Here is a 21130-nt window from a genome sequence, read left to right as displayed (position 1 = left end):
TCTTACCTTCTGCTCAAAACAAGCCCTTTCAGTGAGCTCAGGTGGCCAGAGTGGACTCGGACCCCCAGCCCAGCAGGCCGGTGAGGGGGAAGAGGAATAGAATAGAATAGAACAGGGCTGTCACTGGAGCGCTAGTATTGGTGTGCGCTGTTGTAACCAGCAGAGGGCGATATTTCACAAGCCACAAACATATAAACAGTTGTGAGTATATTTAAGACCATCACTAAACTGTTAAAACCATCATATACGAGTAATATGTTAAGAAGGTCGTTCTGCGTAAACTGTACACCATAGCCAAGAGATGGCTGAAATAAAAATGTGTTCTTGGAGATGCCGGAACTTAATCCAGGCATTCCGGCCAAAATATCTCTGTCCCAGAATGCCCAACAGAGGCAGCAGCAATTGATGCATTGAAAAGGAGCAAAACATCATCTTAAAGAGAGTGACCAAAGATCATGCGGCTGCTCCAATTGCAGGGACCTGCATGGGGAAAATCTACTACTGCGATAATGGCACAAGGGTCAGGCCCCAGATAAACATGAAGAGGATGGAAAACGTAGATTGTACACTAATCGTGTGTGTGTGTGTGGTGGAACACGGGTGTGTCCAGAGTAGGGAAAAGCGCACGGAGAGCATGTGGTAGGAAAGAAATGGGTGTGTGTGTGTGTGTGTGTGTGTGTTTTTATACTGGTAGTGATTACGCAGTACGCATGCACGTACGCACACCCATGACACTAACCCTCCAGGCGCTGATTCTCCTTCTCCATGCGGATGAGAAGGATCTGCTGGTGGACGGCTTTCTTCCAGAGCGCTCTGTAGTCAGCAGAGGTGCGCCGTCCGCCCTCGAACCCAGGGCCCTGCTCAGCGGACAGCAGGCCTGCCAGAGCGTCCCGCCCCTGGGCTAAGGTCCGAGGAGACAGGGGTAGCAACTCCCGGCCATCCATGTCTGCAAAACAGCCAATGCCCCCACACTCATACCAGGCTGACTGGGATTTGTGCAGCAATCTAGTGAGTGCTAATTAGTGTCTTAACGTTGATGAGATTAAATGCACTGTAGAGAAGAGCAGAAATTCTAAAAAAGGCATAAAAAAGGACCATGATCTAGCCGGCGGTGTTGACTATAAACAAGGCTCCAGGAAGGAAGAGGCCCGTGTTGACTGTACACACACACACACACACACACACACACACACACACACACACACACTTGTTTATGTTTGTTTACCCACCCGCACTGAGTGTGGAGGCAGAGGCCTTGTTGAGGGGCGAGGCCACCCTGAGGAAAATCTTCTGACGCCAAGACACTCGACGCGGAATTACAGCAGTCAGAGAGTCAGAGCCAGACAGGCTCCTCTTCCAGTTCTCTCCATTACTGTTGCACACGGAAACACGCACAAACATTCTGAGCTTCTCCATCCTTTATAAACACTGGTTTTGAAAGCGAATTGGCAAACGGAATCCATTCTGACTTTGCAGATGGTGCATTTTGCAACATCCAGGAAGTAAGCATCTTTATTTTAGAAATGTTACACCATAGTTTTTCCCTAGATTTTCTAGTAAACAAGAAAAGATATATTACTGGTAGAATTACTTCCAAGAATTAAAAGCAGGAAGCCACGCACTATATGAATACAAGTGAGGGCTTTTCAGTCCAGCTATTAGCAATAGTTCATAATGACATATATATTAATGTTATAGCTCACAGTGACATGGGTAGTAGCGTCAGTTCTTTATGATGTACAGAAACACAAAAACAAAAGCCTGAAACACAATTAGTTACATAATTATTAGAAAAATACTGACTCTGAAAATTATAAGTAACTTCATGCATAAATGACAGGAGAATGTCTACAGGATACCTACTCTTAGGTTAATAGGCAGATATGTTTGGGTTAAAATACAGATCATCCTTTAAGGGACGCATTTAAATGCATGTAGCAACACCACGTTATTATGTCTGAGCACTGCTGATGAGAATGCACGTCACTGACCAAACACGCCTTTGGGAATAACATAACTGGGAATAACAAAACACAGTCCAATGTCCACTGAAACCTAAACCTTAGGGAGGTCCAGAAGTGCAGTCAGCACCAATCAAAACACACAGAGATGCCCATCACTGAAGCCCATCCAGCGTAGGCCATCCAGAGTTCTCTGCAGGATTGTCCAACTTCAACACCCTCACAGAAAACTCATTCATTTCTCAGCCTCTCGCTTTCGTCAAACTAACCGAGCACTACTGTTACACGCAGACAGAAACAAAGCCAGACGCTCAACCTCACCAAACTAAAAACCTGAAAGGCTCTAAACTGTTTGAAGCCTAGAGAGTCCATGACCGAGCTTAAACACCCTCAGTTAAGACATACTAAGATTTACTGAGATAATGGTTTTAAGATTAGAAAACAATTACAGATTGATGGTGTTCAAAGCAAATAGTGACTTGGATCGGGAGAGATTCGTATGGGAACTGTATTATTTGGAATTTCACCTGCTCCCTGGTTCTTTCCTTCACCTATCATGTGTTCCATCACCTATCATGGAAAAGCATCAAACAGACTAAAGATGGTACACTAGAACCTATTCCGAGCAGCCATTTTGATTACAGAATGAGAAAGACAAGACGATGGGGCACATCCTTTATGTACCAGGATGTACGAGGGTCAAGTGCTGACCTGATTATACCTGCATCACAGATCTAAACAATCAAAGTTCGAGACATCCACACCAGTGTTCTAAATCATTAAAACGTTCAACTTTACTTTTACCATTAAACTATATCTAAAGGACAGCCTAATGTGAACATCCAACTCTTAAAAATAGATGACAATTGTCACAGTACAAAGCTCTCATCATTAATTACAATAAAAATACATGCCTTTATTAAAAAATGCAAATCATTTGTTATCACTAAAGTTGTTACAGAATTTTAAAAATCATGAATGCATGAATTTAAATGAGAAAGCAAAGAAGGTAAAAGAATGTAGCCTCGATTAGTAGGAAGCAGGGTCAGTTTGGAAACAGTAAGCACATACGCTGCTCGTGGTACGGAATTAAAGTGCTGCGGATCTGTGGACTAAGCCTGTACGCGGAGGGCCGAGATGCAGCATGCAGCACAGAAGAGGGAGCCTCCGAGGAATCAGATTTCCCGGTTCCCGGAGAAGCAGACGAGCAGTCCAGCCGTGCGAACACACAGAGAGAGAAAAGGAAACAGCTTCTCTCAGAAGGTACGTAGCCATATCGACGGGTTAAGGACCAGACAGGGACTATGTTGACTCTGGCCGGGTGGGGGGGGAGTGTCGCTGCACGGCTCTGGTGCCGGGGCGGTTGGGGGGGGTCCGCTCTCACCTTTTGAGGCCGGTGCTGTCCTGCGGGGGGGCCAGCGAACCGAGGGAGCCCAGGTAAAAACCTTTCAGGAAAGTGGGAGTGGTGAAGGAGGACTCGCCCTCAGAGACGCTGCGCGCTCTCGGGACACGCACCGAGCTAAAAGAATCCCCACAACACACACACACACACACACACACACACACACATATATGCAGACACACACACGCGCACACACACACACGCACGCACGGACGTACGTATGCACACGTTACGACAGGCAAGAAAACTCCGCTGAGGCAGGACGAGGAGACGAACGGACCTGTTGGTGTACTCGGCCAGCGCGGCAGTCCGGGGGGGATTCAGAAAAGTATTATTTCAAAAGTAAAATCACTGCTTCACATGTCTGTCTAACACTCAACTGTCCCTCTTTTCTTGTTAATAAATAGCTCCTCTATTAGCTCCAGTTGAAAAAGTCCTTTAAATATTATTCACTCCCATTTTAATGTCTTTATATAATCAACTGTCTAATAAGTCTTCATCAGAATGGCAGTTATAAAGCTATTTCAGTCAGAATCAGAAGTGCATCCAGAAGTGAATCACTTGTGTCATTGGATGTGATTGATTTGCTTACCTTAGTATTAATTCAGTGATACACAGCAACATGCCTCATTTTTCCATTAACTATGTTAGCATACATGCTGAAGTCAGTGGGCTTTTACTGTTCGTCATGATCACCGGAAGAAGCATATTGTTAGTTGTTGCTTAAATTTAAGTAGAACTTCTCGAGGAAATCAACTTAATGACTCAGCACCCATTTTAATACACAGATATCAAAAGATATCCTTTCTAGCTGTCACGATATCAGCCAAATCTCTGTGTGCTTCAGTGTAAAACTGATGGTGTTCAGATATAATCTGCAGATTATATGCTATGGCAATGCCAACATATTACAATTTGGAGATTACCATTTATGATAAGTCTGCATTACTTCTCTAAATGGAAAGGTCTCACTTGCCAGGCCTGTGATAAATTGATGCACAGTCGAGAGCCAATCACGCAAGGGTAAACAGGAAGTGATGCGCTACCTGCTCTGAAGCAGCTCCGGAGCCAGAGACTGCTGCCTGTGCAGGAGGACCTTGGGCTGAGTGGGCAGCTCCGTGAAGGAGATCCTCTTCTTGATAGGCGGGTGGCTGAAGGTGTGTGCACGGCGACGGAACTGAGGGGCATCGGGGTCCTCGTCCAAGTAGGCGGGTGGAGAGCCCGGAGGCGATTCCCCGGGAGAGTCGTCCGACTGGTAGGCCAGAGACAAGGTCAGTGAGCAGGCCACAGGGACCACAGAGCCTGCCTACACAGTCACGAGCCGTCCACAAAGGCACTAGGGCGCTGGTGCCATCAGAGCGAACCCGAGACCGACAGAGTCGCGCTCGACTTCACGTCAAACATTACTAACCCTGAACACCGAAACCTGATTTTTAAAATTAAAAAAAAAAAGACATTAGCAACATATCACGGACGAATGTGGCAAAACAGGTGTCTGAATGCCAGCGTGGCCCAACTCACCCAGAGCACCTCAGCACTCTCCGCGGGTGGCCCCAGGCATGAGCGCCTGTGTGCTGGACGCAGTAGGAGCGTGGCAACAATAATGCTCAGAGATCTATTGTATGGTAATGGACTGCATCCAGTGACCATGAGACGAGGCGTCACGTGGGCACGCGTGGGCGGAGGAGGGCCCAAGCACAATGGGGGGACGTTGCTGCATTCTGCTGTGCTGGGCCCCTTCTGGACCCTCTTCCTCAGTGGTTTTCCTGTCATCCCCAACATAACACAACCCCCACCCATGTGAGGCCCGAACCTGCACCCTCCCAATTCACAGCCTTCCAGCGAGGCCAGGAAACCAGCTGCGGCTGCACGACTCCCCTCACGCCCCTCGGTCTATTTATGCAAAAACACCCCCCGCCCCAATTCTGCTGTAAAAGCTACATTTGGGAAAAACAGTGGAGCGGATGAGGGCCCAGCAAAGCTCCACAAAGCACTGCAGTCAGACAGGTTGTATTAAAAACCCTTTAAACGTTTTAATAGCATAGTTTTGTGTTATAACTATATTCAGTAACAACAGCTGGGGGAAAAAAATGAATAAAACAAACATTACTCCTTCACAATTATAAGAAGACTGGCTCAGCTTGTGTTGGGCACCAGTCTTGCCCCAACAGCCAGTAAGTCAACCAAAACCGTTCAACACAAGTTTCCCAGGAGTGCGACCTGGGAGTGGCAAGCCCTTGAGCCCTTCCTTGCCAGCCGGCCTCAGGGGGAGGCATCAAACGTTTACCTCGCATTCAACACAATGGTGAGAGTGGCCGTCACCACGCTCAGCCCCGGGTTAGATGGCGACAGACCAGCCTTGGGCACAGAGGTGCACTCAGCAAACAGCTAGACACTTATGAGACGTGGAGCTCCACGCTGTGTGCGCCTCACGGTGGCAGTGAAGTATGAGCGAAGTATAACTTCTGGGACTGGCATGTGATGCGTAAGGGGTGGGGTGGGGGTATTCGGGAGATGATACTCACACGCTCGAAGCTGCCCATTCCACCAATGCGCATGCGCATTCGGCTCGCCCCCTGGTGGACAGAAACTAAACGTCACTTCATTTTGTGGTGGTATTATTAAGCCACCACAAACTGATCAACAGGTCACTCCCTGCACCAGTGGTGAAGGAGGAACAGCATCTGAGGGGCACGCACACTCAAACATACCCGTGAAAAGATGTTCTCCAGTGAACTAGTGAGGGAGGTTCGCGCCTTGTTCTTCAGCAAGTCCAGCTTATTGCGTCCAGCAGTGCTAGAGCTCTCGGAGCCTGCGCTGTGGCCCATGGACTCATTCTATCACAGAGCGACAGCAAAGAACAGCAGTAGTATATGCTTTTTTTCCTTTTTTTGTTTTTTTTTAAAAGATATAGTGTTCGTATTTTAACAACGACGTTCACCTCAACTCCCCAAACAGACCAAATATGTCTATTTACAGTCACTGAAACAAAATTCAGCTTTAGTGATCGCACGAAGATGGAGCTTCCTGGATTCAGTGTAGGCACAATTCTGAGCTTCTGAACAGAGCCTCCACATCAACAGTGCAACAAAGGCCAGACTGTCTCAATCTGTGGTTGGAACCTACTCCTGGGGCCACTGGACTTCCTCTGAAATCTATGTCCATTTCAGTCCAATGGAACTAGGGCAGTGGCAGCTCAGTGGTTAAGGTACTTGACTTGTAATCATAAGGTTGCTGGTTCAAGCCTTGCCACTGCCAAGTTGCCACTGTTGGGCCCCTGAGCAAGTCCCTCAATTGCTCAAGTTGTACTCAGTCATAAGTAAGTCGCTTTGGATAAAAGCATCACTGTAAATAAGTTAAAAAAAAAAGCAAAAAAAAAAAAAAGAAAAAAAAAAAGAAAAAAAAGCTATGAATTTCTCCTCCCCTTTAAATCCTCAGTTGAGAGACAGAATGAGGAAGCTTCTGTGAGATGTAGCATGTTGCTCAGACCCCAGATCATTAGTAAGTAAAGGGACACGGTTCTGAGCCATTTTCCTAACCGTCTTACCCAATAAGAGGCCGGTCACAGCTCAATCTGTCCCTGTTACTGTGAGGGAGCCAAGCAGGGAAGATAACAACAACTATAGGTTTAATAAGAATAAAAAAGTACAATAAATTAATTTTAAGTGACTAAAAAAAAAGCTTAAAAAAGTACTGAAATAAGACATGAAGGGTGGGATAGTTAAACAATTCAAAAAGTTCAAAAAGAATTAACTAAAATGCCAATACTATTAAGAAGTGTCTTTAAAGTATTCATTGTATTCATTTTTTTTTAGGTAAGGAATGCCGATCTTTGGCACATAAAAGCAAAAGGGATTTTGGTTTAGACTGGTCCAGAGGATAACTATACTATGTGAAAGCGTGTGTGTGTATACCTGAGCAGTCTCTCCAGTATGAATGTGGTTCTTCTGTTTGGTCTCACACATCTGCCTTAGGTGAAGTATAACCAGTTCGTTCTCCTCCTGATCAGAGCCCGGCTTCATCCTCTGCCCGGCAGGCAAACAACAACAACAACGAAAGGCAATAATGAGCACAAGCACTGGCTTGGGTTCCTTTCTACTGTACCACCCCCCTCTGTGCTTACCTGCACGCGCTCAAAAATGTCAGCTTGCTCCTTATCGCTCAGCAGGGAAAGGTGTTTCTGAATAGCCAGCTTTGCTCTGGGAGGGTACAAACCTGTGTCCAAGAAAAAAAAATATACATATTTATAGAAACTGACTACAAACCCGCTGGCTTTTATCGAGTGGACTCAGCTGTTTGTTGGAGAGGGCTTGTGACAGTGCGGGGTTGGAGGGGACGGCTGCACCTTCGATCCTCTCGCACAGCTTGTGCAAGTCGTGCATAGGGCAGGCCTGGCAGAGCTTGACCTGGGTCTTGGAGCTCTGCAGCACCGCGGCAGTGCTGAAGGCCTGTTTCAGGGTCATCATCACCTCATCCACCTGCAGGGGGGGGGGGGGGGTATTCGGCCAGTTAGCCCGAGAGTCCGCATGCACGCCAGTGCCTAGCCGTTTGTAGCGCGCTTGCTCTTTTTTCCAAAAACGGAGGCTGTTTGGATAAGGGGAGCGGCACATAACTCAACAAAGCACTGATCTGAAGCCTAGTCACCGTAACCCACATTCAGTGTGCAAGCAGAAGCAGGTCAGAGATTATGTTCACACCATAGTCAAGGACGCAGCCATTGTTCTCGTGCTGCCTGATGATAAATGACAAACTCATGCTCCATGCGCGTGCGAGGCGGAGCACAGGACGGTGCCGGGAATGCTCACCAGTGACTCGCTGGCACACTGGAACACGTAGCACATGTACTGGCCGGACACAGACTCTCCAGCATCCCGGCAGATGAAGCCAAAGTGGTCGGTCTGCTTCACTCCCTGTGAGTGCAGCGCAAAGGACATGTACAGCTATATGGGGATTATGACGCAGCAGTACAGAACAAACGCACTGCAAACGCACTGCATAGCACGAATTCTCTCATAACACTAGCCAAAAAATAAGACTTAAGCAAGTCTGTTCCCCAAGTATGAACGCTGTAAAAAGGTCTATGATTTAAAACAATTTTTTAAAAACAGGCACAGATGCAAGGTGTAGGATGGTATCAAACTATCAAATGATGAATTTAAATTCAGTAATTTATGCTTGACCCACTGAAGCCAGTATAAACTACTGCCTTAAACCTGCAAATACCCCGGGTGAAAGCCAGGAAAGTGTCAAGACACAAGGGCAGATGAGACCATCCTGAAAGTAAACAAACCCCCAGGTCACGGCAGATCACCAACCTGAGAGCAGGAGGATATGTCTTTGAAGTTCTTCTCCAGCACCACGGTCTTGCTGTCCGGGCTGATGAGGTTCACTTCAAACCGGCCCACCTGAGGCCACAAAAAACAGAGGGCTTCGGAGGAGGCCGCTAACTCATGGACAATGGCTGGGCCAAGCACGTCCAAGCCATGTCTGCTAAGGCTTATCTCATGACCAGCAGCTGCCTCTGTCGAGAGCTAGCTCAGCTGCCAAAACACTCTCACCAACACCCCCACATACCCACCTACCCCCCAGCAAGGTCATAGAGGCCACAGAGCTCACTTCTCAGAGCTGACTTACGAGAAACTGGATTGTGAGCATTGCTAATGGCTGCTCTTCAGAAGAAACAGACTTGGGTGGCCATCTGAAGAATGACTCAGTGACTGCTCAGCTAGTGGACATGCTAGTTCATTCATTTCTCATTAGACCCGCAGTCAGTCTAACGAGAAACTCTGCAAGGACTCTCATTAACGGAAATCACATTAAGGGGAAGTAGCCTAAACACTGATGTCTAGAGTAACAAGCTTTGTCTGTTTGGTGGTGTAACATGTTTTAGTTGAGGTAAGCGTGACCAGCACGGAGCATTTCAAAAGCCATACAGTGCAGTAGCTGGCTTTTTTAGACCCATGAGATCATTAGCATCCACTATTTGCTAATCATTGCAGAGCCCAGTACATGAGCACGAGTGGATTTACCTGGAACAGCATAGTGCGGTTCTTCTCGGCGTCTGAGGGCTGGACGTTGTTGGGGGCGCTGGCATGCCGTCTGCGCGCCGGCCCCATTGCCGCCGCCTCCCAGGGCCTCCTCGGCAAGCCGCCTGCCAGGCTGTTGCAGCGCGTGCGGAACTCCTGCTGTTCCTCGAAGCCAGAGTCCTCCAGGATGGCCTCGGGGAAGGCCCCGCGCAGGCTACCGCCCAGCTTCCCGTCGGCCGCCTCGGCCCGCTCCACGCCCCCGAGCTCCAGCTCGGCCTCCGAGGCCTCATACAACGCAGCGCTCAGCGGGTCGTCACCTGTGGTGAACTCGTCTTCGGAGCTCCGCTGGCCGTTTGGGAGGCGCAGCCGCTTGCGCTCCGCCTCATGCTGGCGGAACTTGTCGATGCAGTCGTCAATCAGTGTGGATGGGGCTTTCTTGTGGCCCACCGTCGCCTTGCCACAGTAAAGCACCTCGAACTTCTGCGAGTTGTAGAAGGACTCGTCCCCCTCCTGTTTGGGCTTCTTGTCCTCCTTCAGTGCGACTTTACAGGCCTGCCTGATGCTGGTGATGACCTCAGGCACCTGCGCGAGAACAACAGCCTTCACCTCCAGAGCCCAGAAAGCCAAAGATGCACTTCACCTGCACGAGAAGATCTAGCAGATACAGCTGCTGTATTTCTTAAATAATTTTTTTTATGACAGCTAAAAAATGAAGTTCAACTATCTGAATCTTATGCCTTATTGATAAGAAAAAGAAAGTGCCAGGTATGGCCGCATGGGGAGTATATACAGTATAAATGGGGTTTGATATTTTATGGGAAATTCAGCTTAAAATGAGTGGTCTTTGTACATACTGACCACATATGGCAGGGCCTTAGTGTATTTGAATTTCTATAGAAATAAATGAACCAATGGGTGTTATCAAAGCAAGGCTACTATTCGCCTTGGTACACGGGCATCATCACATACCAAAGACACCTACAAATCCTTAGCGGTCATTCTAGTACTTTTTGTCACCTGTTTGAGGACTGTGTAGTATGACCTTACGTCCCTGGAGGACTGCCAGACAGGACAGTGAAAATGCTAAATTTCTCCCGTTGCAAACTATCTGCCTGACTGTGAGCTGACAGACACCTGAGACTTGAGCAATCCTTTTATATCCTTTTCCTAAGCTTTTTTTGTTTCTTAGAAACTACTTTTCTTCTGAGGAGGCCTAAAGCCAAAGTGCAGTTGTTGTTTTTTTGGGGTTTTTTTTTTTTTAAACAACACTTAAAAATCAGTTGTAAAGAACAAACCAAAACCATTTTTTTATTACAGCACAACTTAAAGACCGAGGACATTCTAAACATTCACACAGCCCTCTGTGACTCAAATCCCATTTAAATCATTTGCTGAATAAAAGACAAAGCAAAGCAACATACGTCGTTCAGAAGCAGGTCTCTGAACAGCGTTTAGGGTGAGATTACACTTCACCTGAAACCTGGTGAGGGGCTGAGACGGCTGCCCACGTGCAAACAAAAGAAAGCTAATTTACATTAGCAGGGCAGGTCCTGCTGGGAGCACACGAATAGTGAGCGAGTTGGGACGGGTGCCAGGAGTTGATGCAAAAACACGTTTAAATAATGTGGTACTGGCACAAGACAGATGGCATAATGGTTCTTACAAACTGGATGCATGACCCCCCCCCCCCCCATACACCCCTAAAATGTTCCTGCATGTGTCTGTGCCGTTCCTGAATAAGCCAAAGCAAGCACCCAGGTGCTAAGGGTACCTCAGCAACCAGTGGGCGATAAGGTTCCATTAAACCATGTTTGAACGAGAAGCATTGGTTTGAAAAATCCAATGAATACTGTAACCTCCTGAGGTAATTGTGGCAATCAAAACAGCCCTGAAGTAAACAGCCTGAGCACCCAGACTTCAAAAACACAAGGCTCCATTTGGCATCAAGGTCAAATGGATAACTTGTTCAAGGCAGGAACAGAGTAAACTAAACACGACTGCATACTGTGTAGACTCACACTGCTGCTGAAGATAACCAGCAGTAGGATTGTTTGACAAATATATTTAGGCTCATAAAAAGGCATTCTGCTGTGGGAGTTAAAGGAGCCCGGTTCCAGCAGGTCAACAGAATTTAATGTTGTAACATTCAGCAGCATGACCTGAAGAACAACGACAATTTCTACAGCCCCACTTAAATGTGAAGGAGAGGCTGTGAGACATGACAATCAACCCTTAAAATGACTCACTCTCTCTCAGATTTACCACATCCAGATATTATAACTGTTATGCAACCGTTATGCATTAATATAGTATCACAATATAATGGCTCGCGTTTTGTTTCTCATAGATACAACACAGGTACGTCTCAGTGAATGAACATGGTTTATGTTGAGATTACACTTCACTTGATGCCCGAAGATAACATGGAAAAAATCACAATGAGTCCGGTACAAACGCCTCTGAGTTTAAGAGAGAAAAACAAACACTATCTGACAAACATCTTTAGCAAAAAAGTCTGACTTGGGGAAGCAGAAGTAAAGGGTGTGGCTGCTTGTTTTTAACTGACAGATGACAGATGGCTTCTTTCCAGTGAAAACAAAGATTCCAAACATCTCTGACATCACAGCTGGGGGGGGGGGGTGTCAACCAAAAACCAGCCATGCTGCATGACTCCATATACAGTCTAAATGCAAAGAGGTGCATGCATAAAATAGTTTATCATGCAAGTAAATAGACTCAGTGAGCTGCAAGGTCCCTAATGAATAGCCATGCTCATATCCAGAAGGTAAAGGCCATTCCCGCTCAAACATCCTGTTTGAAGCTTGGAGCAGTTCAATGTTTGGTCTAGCACTATAATCACCAGAAGCACAAGGTTAAATCCCTTAAGCTATTTAAATTACTTGGGTGTAAAGTAATTGCACACCATGATTTAACTGTGACTTGCACCGAATCCAACACCTAATTGTGACATTGAGCTAAAACTCTCATTTGGATGCAGGACTATCCAATGGCAGGCCAGTGCGTGCCAGAGCAAGTCTGAAGGAAACCGATTTAATCACTGATGTAGGCCTAACATGTGACAGTGTCATTAACCATGACAAAGACGTTACTCTTTTGGTTACTGGAAAAAAGGCGCAAACACATTCACAGCAGGACTATAGACTGCAATTTGATTTGAATAAAATGACAATTCCACTGGTTCCTCCTGAACAGAACTCAAACATAAAATGTACCACTGTGCAGTCCCTCAGTTATGATGTCAAGGGCAGGGCAGGGTTCTGACCGTTGTAGGTTCCCAATCGTAGTGTGCGTCTCATGTTTCGGTGCGCCACGCAGGTCATATCCCCTCGGCAGCAGGCTGAGCTCCGTGCAAAGGGTTAACACCCAGACATGACTCAGGCTGGCACAAAACACAGCTTTCACAGTCTATTTCTGCATCCCATGACAACTATGTGTCTTTATAGAAGTTGTATAAAGCTAACTTTTTGCACAACTCATGCCACAAAAAAAAACAAACAAAAAAAAAAAACCTTGTACTGCCTTCTTTCCCACGTTAGCTTGATAGTTGTCTTGATACTAACCAATTTATGTTAGTATAAGGATAATGTTTTTGATAAAGACTACTAAGTATTTCTTTACATTGCTCTCAACAAGGGCACCTACCAAATGCTATAACCAAATCCTTCAATTAAACATGCACAAACTGTACAGATGCTGAAGTTACTCATTCATTTGTCAAAGGAGCTTGAAGGAAAGTAGAAGTCTAAGTCTCAAGCATAAATTACTTCTTATTTAGGTAGTAATGTCTCATTATTGGATGGTTACACGATGGTTCTTTCCAACCCATTATAAACTGTAGTCAGGATCTGCACATTCAGTGTAAGAACACAGTGCTTAAGATAAATGGACAGAAAGCAGCTGTAGGACTAGAAGCATTCCACACATTTGCTGAGTCAAGCACTGTGAACTCCTTCAGGTCAGGGAGTGGGCACCGAGAACTTCACGAATACAGAGGTGATTCTTGCACTACGCCGGCATTTCATTGCACAACTGAAAGCAAACGGACCAAAGCAGAGAAAAGGGTAGATTTCCAACTGTTCTGCTTTGGAGAGGCTAACATTTCTGCAGCTGTTTCTATATTTAAAAATGCCTCCTTTGAAAGCAGTCAGATCTGTAAAACTTTTTTCGCAGCACTTCCATGGGTTACAGAGAGGTAGTCTCTGGAGGTTTTGGCCACTTGCTGTTAAATGTAAATGTAGCAGCTGAGCCGAGAGGTGGGCGAGCAGAAATTCCTCTCGCTCCACCTTGCACGTCGGGCTACCCAGCAAGTTTTTCTTGTATAACGCCACAGCCTCGAGGTGCGCATGGGTCCTACGAAGTGCTGCATGCACTCCAGCCACTCTCCAGTGACACTGCAGGAAGGCAGTGTCACTCATGTTCACTCACCATTCAGGCCACGGCAGACGCGTGAGCCATGTGCTCAACATGGCCCCAATCACCTGAAATTTCTCTTTGTACATAGCAATCACATCTGGATAAAAATTTATTTGACCCAAAGGGTATTAGAGGTCTATTATAATTTCCATTTAATATGATTCATCAAACTCAAAGTAGCACTTGTGGAAAGAAAACAAGGATACTCTTGTGTAATGGGACAAGAAGGTTTTAAAAATTTCCATACTGTGTGATTTGCAACAGTATGTGATAGAAATTCAAGATAACTGCCATAGTCTTAGTGAATCCAAAACTATCCTCAGTAATCCTCAATTATCCTTAATCTTATTTTACAGTCAATTGCATGTGCGCAATACAAGTGTCAACAACCTTTTAGATGGCCTAAAGCTAAGTTCACAGAGGCGACCAGATCAAAAGCATATCTGCATACAGGAAACTTGCACTGAACAAAATATCTTTTTTGAAAGTACAAAACAGCCTTTGGATGCAAACGTACGCAAATCTTCATACTTCATTTTTGCAGCCTGTTCACATACAACTTCTGCAGAGTCGCACCATTAGTCTTCTAAATATCCAGAAGACTGCAGCTGGTAACAGCTATGACATAACATGGTAGATTATGGCCGACCCGCAATTAGTTCATCTGAATATGTATGGCAGCTCAGTTACATAAAGTGACGAATAAGACCCTCCTTTCTGTTCGTTTCTAAATTGCCAGGAAAACTATTAAATAAATCTACAATAAATATATCGGTCGGGTTATGCTCTTAATTTTTGATGTGTACATTCCGTTAACCCTCTGCACCGTGTGTGTGGCCTGCTAACCCGTGAATGACAAGACTCTTGGTTCACTGCCATACTTTCACCCTTGTGTATATTTCCTATTGAGCGTGACTGTGAAACAAATTTGCAGTCATAAACGACAGGCGAAGGCACCGCACTTGGAAAACCAGAGAGCCCGTGTCCAGCAGTTTTCAGGACAAGTGCATCCAGGCTACGTACCTGGTTGGGGTCGCACGCTTTGAACACATGGCATGCCATTTCCGACTCCGGATCGTCCGGCTGACTCCGGATGAGGTATGCGAAGTAAGTGAGGTCATGGCTATTATGGATAAACCTCGATATGAACTGCGCCTTGTGTTCGAATATGAACACGGACGCGTTGCTGCTGTTTGCAGGCACACAGCGGATCAGCGGCGGCGTTAAACACAGCTGAACTTCTCGAGCCTGCGCGGGACCCGACTCGTTCTTCTCGCTTTTCCTGCGAATCTCGGCGACAAGCCATGGAATCATAGGCAACGTAGTCCGCTTATCTAGGGAGGACCACCCCAGGTACCAGAGGGCGAACGTTTTGTCCGGGTAACGATTGCTCCCTTTGTCGTGGGATCCCTCCATCCTCCTTTCAGCTCGAGGACAAAAGAAAGGACCCGCTCCCTCGCGTGCGCTGCAAAATCCCACGGCTGACTTTCAGCGAGACCGCCTCGAATCGTGGAAACCCCACGTATGCGACCCGGTGCAACGTTACTGGGTCTCGCAAACACGCAGCCCCACTTCACACTAAACAATCTTTGGTTAAAGATCGGAAAAGTTATGACATGCCTCCCTGGACGTAATAAGCTTCATTTCGCAAGACGCGGGATGTTTCCGAGTTTCTCCGCGAACACCGAGCAGCCTGAGGGAAATGAGGGATCCATTCGGGAGTTCAACAGTTCCAGTTTAAGCAGCTGTCCGCTAGAACGTGGCGTCGGAGGCGTGAGCTGCACGCACACACAGCCAGCGTCTCCGGTCTTCTGCAGGACGCACCGCGCGGAACGGAGCGAGCCTCCTCTGCAGTCGCCGCTCGCACTTAAGTTTGTTTGTTTGTTTGTTTGAATCACGCGAAACCGACTTTCAGGTACGTGTTCAGCGCCAGACTCGCGCCGTCTTCACCCCGGGGAGGCGTGGCCACGGCTACGCAATAGGCGTGAAAACTCTACCGCACGTGAACGGAACGCCGTCCTGGCGGTGGCAGGGCGGGTGGGTGGAGAGAACGCACGTGACTGAGCACGCCTCGCCGTCTCGCACGGGCCTCTGGGCGGCTCGAGCGAACACGCGTGTGAAAATCAGCGTAGAGCAAAGGTGCTCGAAAACGTAGTCAATGAACGAGAGCGCTTAAACCCATCGTACGGTTTCACATTTAGTTTGTTATATATTACGTTTAGCCTGTTTGAAACTGACTTTCAAGAGAAATGGGTTGAATAACTGTTGACAGGAGATTGTATTACGTTTGCATTAAATTTAAACTTGCACTGAAGAGGAAATCCATGCTGAGGAATTGGAAAACGAGTGTCTAACGGCAGAAAGTTTAATTTAAAAAGTTAGAGTTTTCATGTATTCACTGATTTAGGAGTTTAAATAACCATTATCAGTGTAGCTTTTCTTATACTGAGCATACATGATAATGACTCAATGGTGAAAGCTTGGTTCTGTGGTCAATTAGCAATTTTCACGAAGATTCGGACGTATACTTTGAAATGCTGTCTGGCTGGAGAACTCAAGCAAGCAAGACAGAAAAATATTTGGACCTAGAAACTCACATATGATGAATGCATGGTGCTATATATTCTAGAAAACATTGCCGATGCTTTTGGACGGAAAAAAAGAGCCCATTATTACTATTTTTCAGGTGGCATTACTTCCTTTTTTGCATGCCTGACACTTATTTGATAGACAGCTAAGGTGTTTCGTGTCCATATCAGACCATATAATCCCAGATACTTTTTTTGTAAACTAGTCACCAATAATTCCGAAGGGTACTATATTCAAGCATTTGAATAATCTGACATGTATCCTGAGAAGTTTGTTTTCATGATCCAACCAGGTAATCTTTACTCCCATCAGAGAGCTCTGTGCTAATAACTTAGATTGCTACTTCTGCCCTACTTGTAACCAGATGCCGCAGATGCAAGTGTTCTCACTCCCATAAATAGATAAAACACGCAGTACATGTAACCCCACCAGAAGCACGCTGTGGCTTACCACACCACAGAAGCTGCTTTCCAGGTGCACCCTTTGAGCCACCGCAAACAAAAATCCAAATCCAACAATCTGTTTTCTTTCACAGTTCGGTTCTCTCAATCTAGCTGTAAAAAAAAATGATGACTGAGCTCAGTATAAAATGTAACAGTTGCAAAGAGCTTCCAGAAATATATTAGATGTCATAAAAAGTGATGGCTATAAGTCATATGTACAGAATTTTTTTTTTTTTTCCTGGGTTGCCATGATCTGTAAAGATAAAATCATTCCCTGTACGTGAATTTCATGTTACTGCAGATCTGTGAATGCAGTTTACTTTTTAAAAAAAACATTATTTTGAGAAATCTGTAACTGCAATCAGGTACAACCAATACCTCTCAATACTATAAAACCAACTGGAAATTGCAATAATTAGTTGAAATATTTGAGTAGACTGAGTGGATGATGCTGCAGTTTGCTGTTTGGAAATCTGTAATCCAAAATGCTGTAATTTTTATGTAGTGGACATGCTACCTTAAATCAGAAAATTGTAATTATCTTCTTTCGAAAAACAAATAAATTAAAAAACCTACAGCACTTATATAGATGTACACTGTAATCACTGTAGTACTAAATGTCTGTTAAAAATATAAACATGTTAAAAGCTTTGTGACAAAAATAATTAATTTTAAAAAGAGAAACTGTTTAGTGACAATCACACAATAAAATTCTCTGTACCATTTAAGTTTTACATTTTTACATAATTCTACATAAAAATGAACCATCTGGAATTAATTGACAGTGTACCTACCGTCTGTAATGTTTGAAATTGTTACAAGCAAACACTTTTTTTTTTCTTTTTTTTTTAAAAACGTCTTTATTACTTTATTTACTGCTTGTCACACATTGCTCTGGAAATATGAAGCACATTCCAGTGCAAAAATGGCAAATATCCTACAATTGTCAAATATCCCAAATAAATAACAAGCCAGCTTGAGTGTAAACAGTTGGTCAATACTGAAAGGTTCTACAGTCCAGAATAAAAATGGTGGCCATATGAAGCAGAATTCTTAAACAGTCTCCATAACAGATGCCATTTCCTTGAACTGTCTAAAGAAGTTCTGAAAGTACAAACAAAATTAAGGAAACAAAGAAACAAAAAGAAGAAAAATGTGTAAATTCCATTGGCCCACACATATCTGATTACTGCTTAATAATGAAACTGAAACTAAAATGACAGCAAACCTGGAATTGGAGAACCGTCATTTCGAAGGACTTGTAAGAAATCTCCCCAGAAGCATCTGCAATTTTCATCAGGATGGAGATGTATGGGGAGTTAAGGGACCGGCATGTGTCAGAACTCACAGCCATTCCCAGCTTCCACTGTATGTCTACCAGCTAAGATTAAAGACATTTTGTTACACACAGTTGGTCATGCCACTGGGCTTCTTTTTCTACAGTCTTGTTCTGTGCAATATCAGCGAGTGACTTACCTGGCCGATGCTGGCCATGGCCTGCACCTCCTGGTGTGCTTGTACAAGAGATCCATGCTCCGACCACAGATGGTGCATGACTTGCAAAGTCGATTTGGACCATTTACTGCTACCCTCACCTAATTTAGTAACCAGAATATCGGCATTCAGGTTGCTCCTTGCGGCCAATCTATAAGAAATCAGTTACTGAAGTGTTGTCAAACACAAATGAGATGTGGCATAGATTTCACAAAATCATAAGAACATATGTCATTATCAAACCAACATAATCCATGCCATGTATGTAAGTCAATATGAAATACACTTTTGAAATACAAGTTAAAATAGCCTGAGAGCATGATGTTTATTGAAAAGTTATTAATATTGTATTTGAAAAGATCGTTTTCTATGCATCTGCTGGTCTCTGCAATTTTGAATGCAGATCTCATGCATATCACCCAGTGGCTTTTTAAGATGTGCTTGAATACCATTTGAAATTTGAAACGTACCTTACCTAAAATTAAATGACAAGAGCCTTATAATATCCTGAACAGCTTTGCTCTCAAGATTTATTCCAGCACTTTTAAGTCTCTGTTGAAAAACAGCAGATAGGTCATTATGGAAGACTATGCACGGTTGTATAAAACGCTAGTAAAGAGAGAACTGTGATGCAAGCATTTACGTGATGTTTTTCAACATAATCTGTCACACTTCGCTGTCCTTGAAGATGAAGAAGAATCTCATGACACTATAAAGATAAAAATAACAACAGAATCTGTAGCCTTAACAGAAGCATACCATCCAAACATGTGGTGATAATGAATCAAATAATTCCGTGGATCTACAAGAACAGCCTTATAAACTAAAGCAACAACGCGCAGAATATGTTCTGTTCATACCGTTTCTGCAAACAGCTCCGATGGCAGGTTTCCAATGTTCTCAACCACGGTATCCACGTCTGGAATTCAAGTGTTTTGAATTAGTAGGCTAAGTGCGATCATCCTAACGTCAAGCCAACCAGCCATCATCGCCCCTTGATCAGTGACAGGGGCCTCGAGCAACAACGTAGCCATAAGTTCATCTTTAAAAGATGATAAATCAGCTAACGATACACTACGAAAGTGTGGCAAGCGGGTTTGTTAGCCAGCTAAATAGATTGGCTAGCTAGTCAATACTTAGTTAAAAATCTAGAGGGTAAATACTGAACTAAGTTGCAGAGCTAGCTTGCTTTCCAACTCACCAGAAGACAGTTCCATTCCAACTGTTGCTACTAGCTAGTTAGCAACTAGCCTTGTACCACAAAATCTACATTCAGCAAATCCTTTCCAAATTGAGAAGTTTTAAGTATCCAATACTCGACAACCTCAGGTTTGTTGTATGCATTTATATAAAAAAAAAAACAAGGGTCACCCACTGTCTCTAAAGCAGTAATGTTTATATACAGCTACACATATAAATATATATATTTAACTATCTATTCTAACGCTAGGTAGCTAACCTAGCTAAACCGACGACCGTCGACAGTTTCACTGAAAACACGTAACTGTTATTTCCGTAAACGTCACAGCGTTCCCTCGATGAACTACCGAGTCCGTAAACGTCACAGCGTTCCCTAGATTAAGTACCGAGTCCGTAAACGTCACAGCGTTCCCTAGATTAACTACCGAGTCCGTAAAGGTGTCGTTTAGGAAACGTTTAGGAAAGTGGCAATGGCTGTAGGAAAGTCTGAGTAACGGGACCCTTTTATTAAGTTATTATATTTATAAACAAATATTGCTATCGAAAGTCCTTCTTTTGCTTATCAAAATAGATGGTGACGGTTTCCTAAATGTCCTAAATGTAATTAAACATACCGGTGTTAGCCTAAGAGCTACAGACGGAGGGCACACGAGAATAGGCTCCTGTTGCCATCACTGAATCTGTAGCCCCATCTGTTGACGCCATTTATGGTTTCAGTTTTTTAAACTCTAGGCATTAACGCTTTCTACCAGAAACTAAACGTAATATGTTGACTATGATCTATTTTTAATATCAAATCAACATTTTAAGGTTTCTGGAATGCTGGTCAAATGCTAATGTGCTGGGGAAAAACAACTCTTTCCTCTTGTAGGCAGTCAAACTCATGCACATTATTGGAAGAACAATGCTAAAATTGCTTCAGCAAAATTTTGTGCTAGTCAGGCATTGGCTTGTATGCGTTGTTCGGTAGGAAACTGGTGCTGGAAATGTGCATAATGGACTGAGGTTTTGTAATCGGTTGACCTACAGGTCATCTGTCAAACCAGGCCACGGACAAGTTCCGTTAAAATGGAGATTAAGATCTAGATTGGTCTCCCCTTTATCTCTGACATTTCAAGCAGAATGGATTGTCAGGATAATTTATATATTTTAATAATCGCAAACAATTCCTTATTAGCCTAGGTCAGCTTTTTCATCACAATCGGAGTAAGTTCCTAAGCGCCGACGAGTCAGTGTGTCAGGTAATTTGGCCGATGACCAAGGGGTCATCGGTTGAGTGTCATCCCTTTAAATTATAGCATAATTACCTTTTTATTAAATTTTTCATTTTCATTTAGGTACAGGTTTTGCTCTTGGTCAGTGGTTTAAATTATATATTGTAATTTAGTATTATCTTTCTGGCTTCTAAATGTGTAATGTTCAACTATTAGTAAATGCAACCTGACACCAATTTATAGACATGCAAATAATCAATTCTGGAAGTCTTTTCTCTGGCTTATGAAACTGTAGTCCGTTCCTGTCCAAGTGTTTGTCAAATGTTTACAACATATATTTGGTCTTTGAGATTGACCTTTGCCCTTG

At 44.4% G+C, this 21130-nt stretch overlaps 2 protein-coding genes across 11 annotated transcripts in view; both read right to left on the bottom strand.

Annotated features, from left to right (window-relative positions):
- Positions 1-15984, bottom strand: part of tbc1d4 (TBC1 domain family, member 4) — a 31268-nt gene extending 15284 nt beyond the window's left edge. The window contains exons 1-13 of one of the 9 annotated variants that reach the window (XM_081720759.1): positions 14847-15984; positions 9393-9971; positions 8679-8768; positions 8169-8273; positions 7709-7841; positions 7487-7578; positions 7278-7388; positions 6075-6200; positions 5889-5939; positions 4410-4615; positions 3346-3480; positions 1230-1372; positions 740-946 (exon numbers count right to left, since the gene is read on the bottom strand). In XM_081720759.1, the coding sequence (XP_081576885.1) occupies positions 740-946; positions 1230-1372; positions 3346-3480; positions 4410-4615; positions 5889-5939; positions 6075-6200; positions 7278-7388; positions 7487-7578; positions 7709-7841; positions 8169-8273; positions 8679-8768; positions 9393-9971; positions 14847-15239 (2371 nt within the window). In that variant the 5' untranslated portion in view covers positions 15240-15984. Of the gene's footprint in view, positions 1-6; positions 700-724; positions 947-1229; positions 1373-1703; positions 3326-3345; positions 3481-4409; positions 4616-5888; positions 5940-6074; positions 6201-7277; positions 7389-7486; positions 7579-7708; positions 7842-8168; positions 8274-8678; positions 8769-9392; positions 9972-14846 lie in introns of those variants that run through there. The other 8 variants (XM_027005210.3, XM_081720760.1, XM_035522851.2 and 5 more) reach the window with 8 other exon arrangements.
- A 1699-nt stretch (positions 15985-17683) lies between these two features.
- commd6 (COMM domain containing 6) lies at positions 17684-19870 on the bottom strand. 2 transcript variants are annotated; one of them, XM_027005180.3, is made up of 7 exons: positions 19551-19870; positions 19210-19268; positions 18993-19058; positions 18825-18901; positions 18332-18500; positions 18084-18236; positions 17684-17959 (listed from the first exon to the last, which is right to left on the bottom strand). In XM_027005180.3, exons 1-7 carry the CDS (start codon positions 19564-19566, stop codon positions 17909-17911), a joined length of 591 nt encoding a protein of 196 aa, XP_026860981.2. In that variant the 5' UTR covers positions 19567-19870; the 3' UTR covers positions 17684-17908. The 2 variants fall into 2 exon arrangements, with proteins under 2 accessions (XP_026860981.2, XP_026860982.1); XM_027005181.3 differs by lacking the exons at positions 18993-19058; positions 19210-19268; positions 19551-19870 and having other exon boundaries at positions 18820-18907.
- Between the last annotated feature and the right edge of the window lie 1260 nt (positions 19871-21130).

This window comes from Electrophorus electricus, chromosome 9 (assembly GCF_041902795.1).
Source record: "Electrophorus electricus isolate QZ-2024a chromosome 9, ASM4190279v1, whole genome shotgun sequence".
In the NCBI taxonomy this organism is placed as follows: Eukaryota; Metazoa; Chordata; class Actinopteri; order Gymnotiformes; family Gymnotidae; genus Electrophorus; species Electrophorus electricus.
This window is presented reverse-complemented; position numbering and strand designations above follow the sequence as displayed.

Excerpts from the sequence above, each read along its gene's own strand:
- commd6 (XM_027005180.3), bottom strand. Across the intron at positions 19,059-19,209 it reads CGGAGCTGTTTGCAGAAACG|TGTCATGAGATTCTTCTTCA; the intron begins GTATGAACAGAA and ends TTATCTTTATAG. Across the intron at positions 18,902-18,992 it reads ATTATGTTGAAAAACATCAC|AGACTTAAAAGTGCTGGAAT; the intron begins GTAAATGCTTGC and ends GTTTTTCAACAG.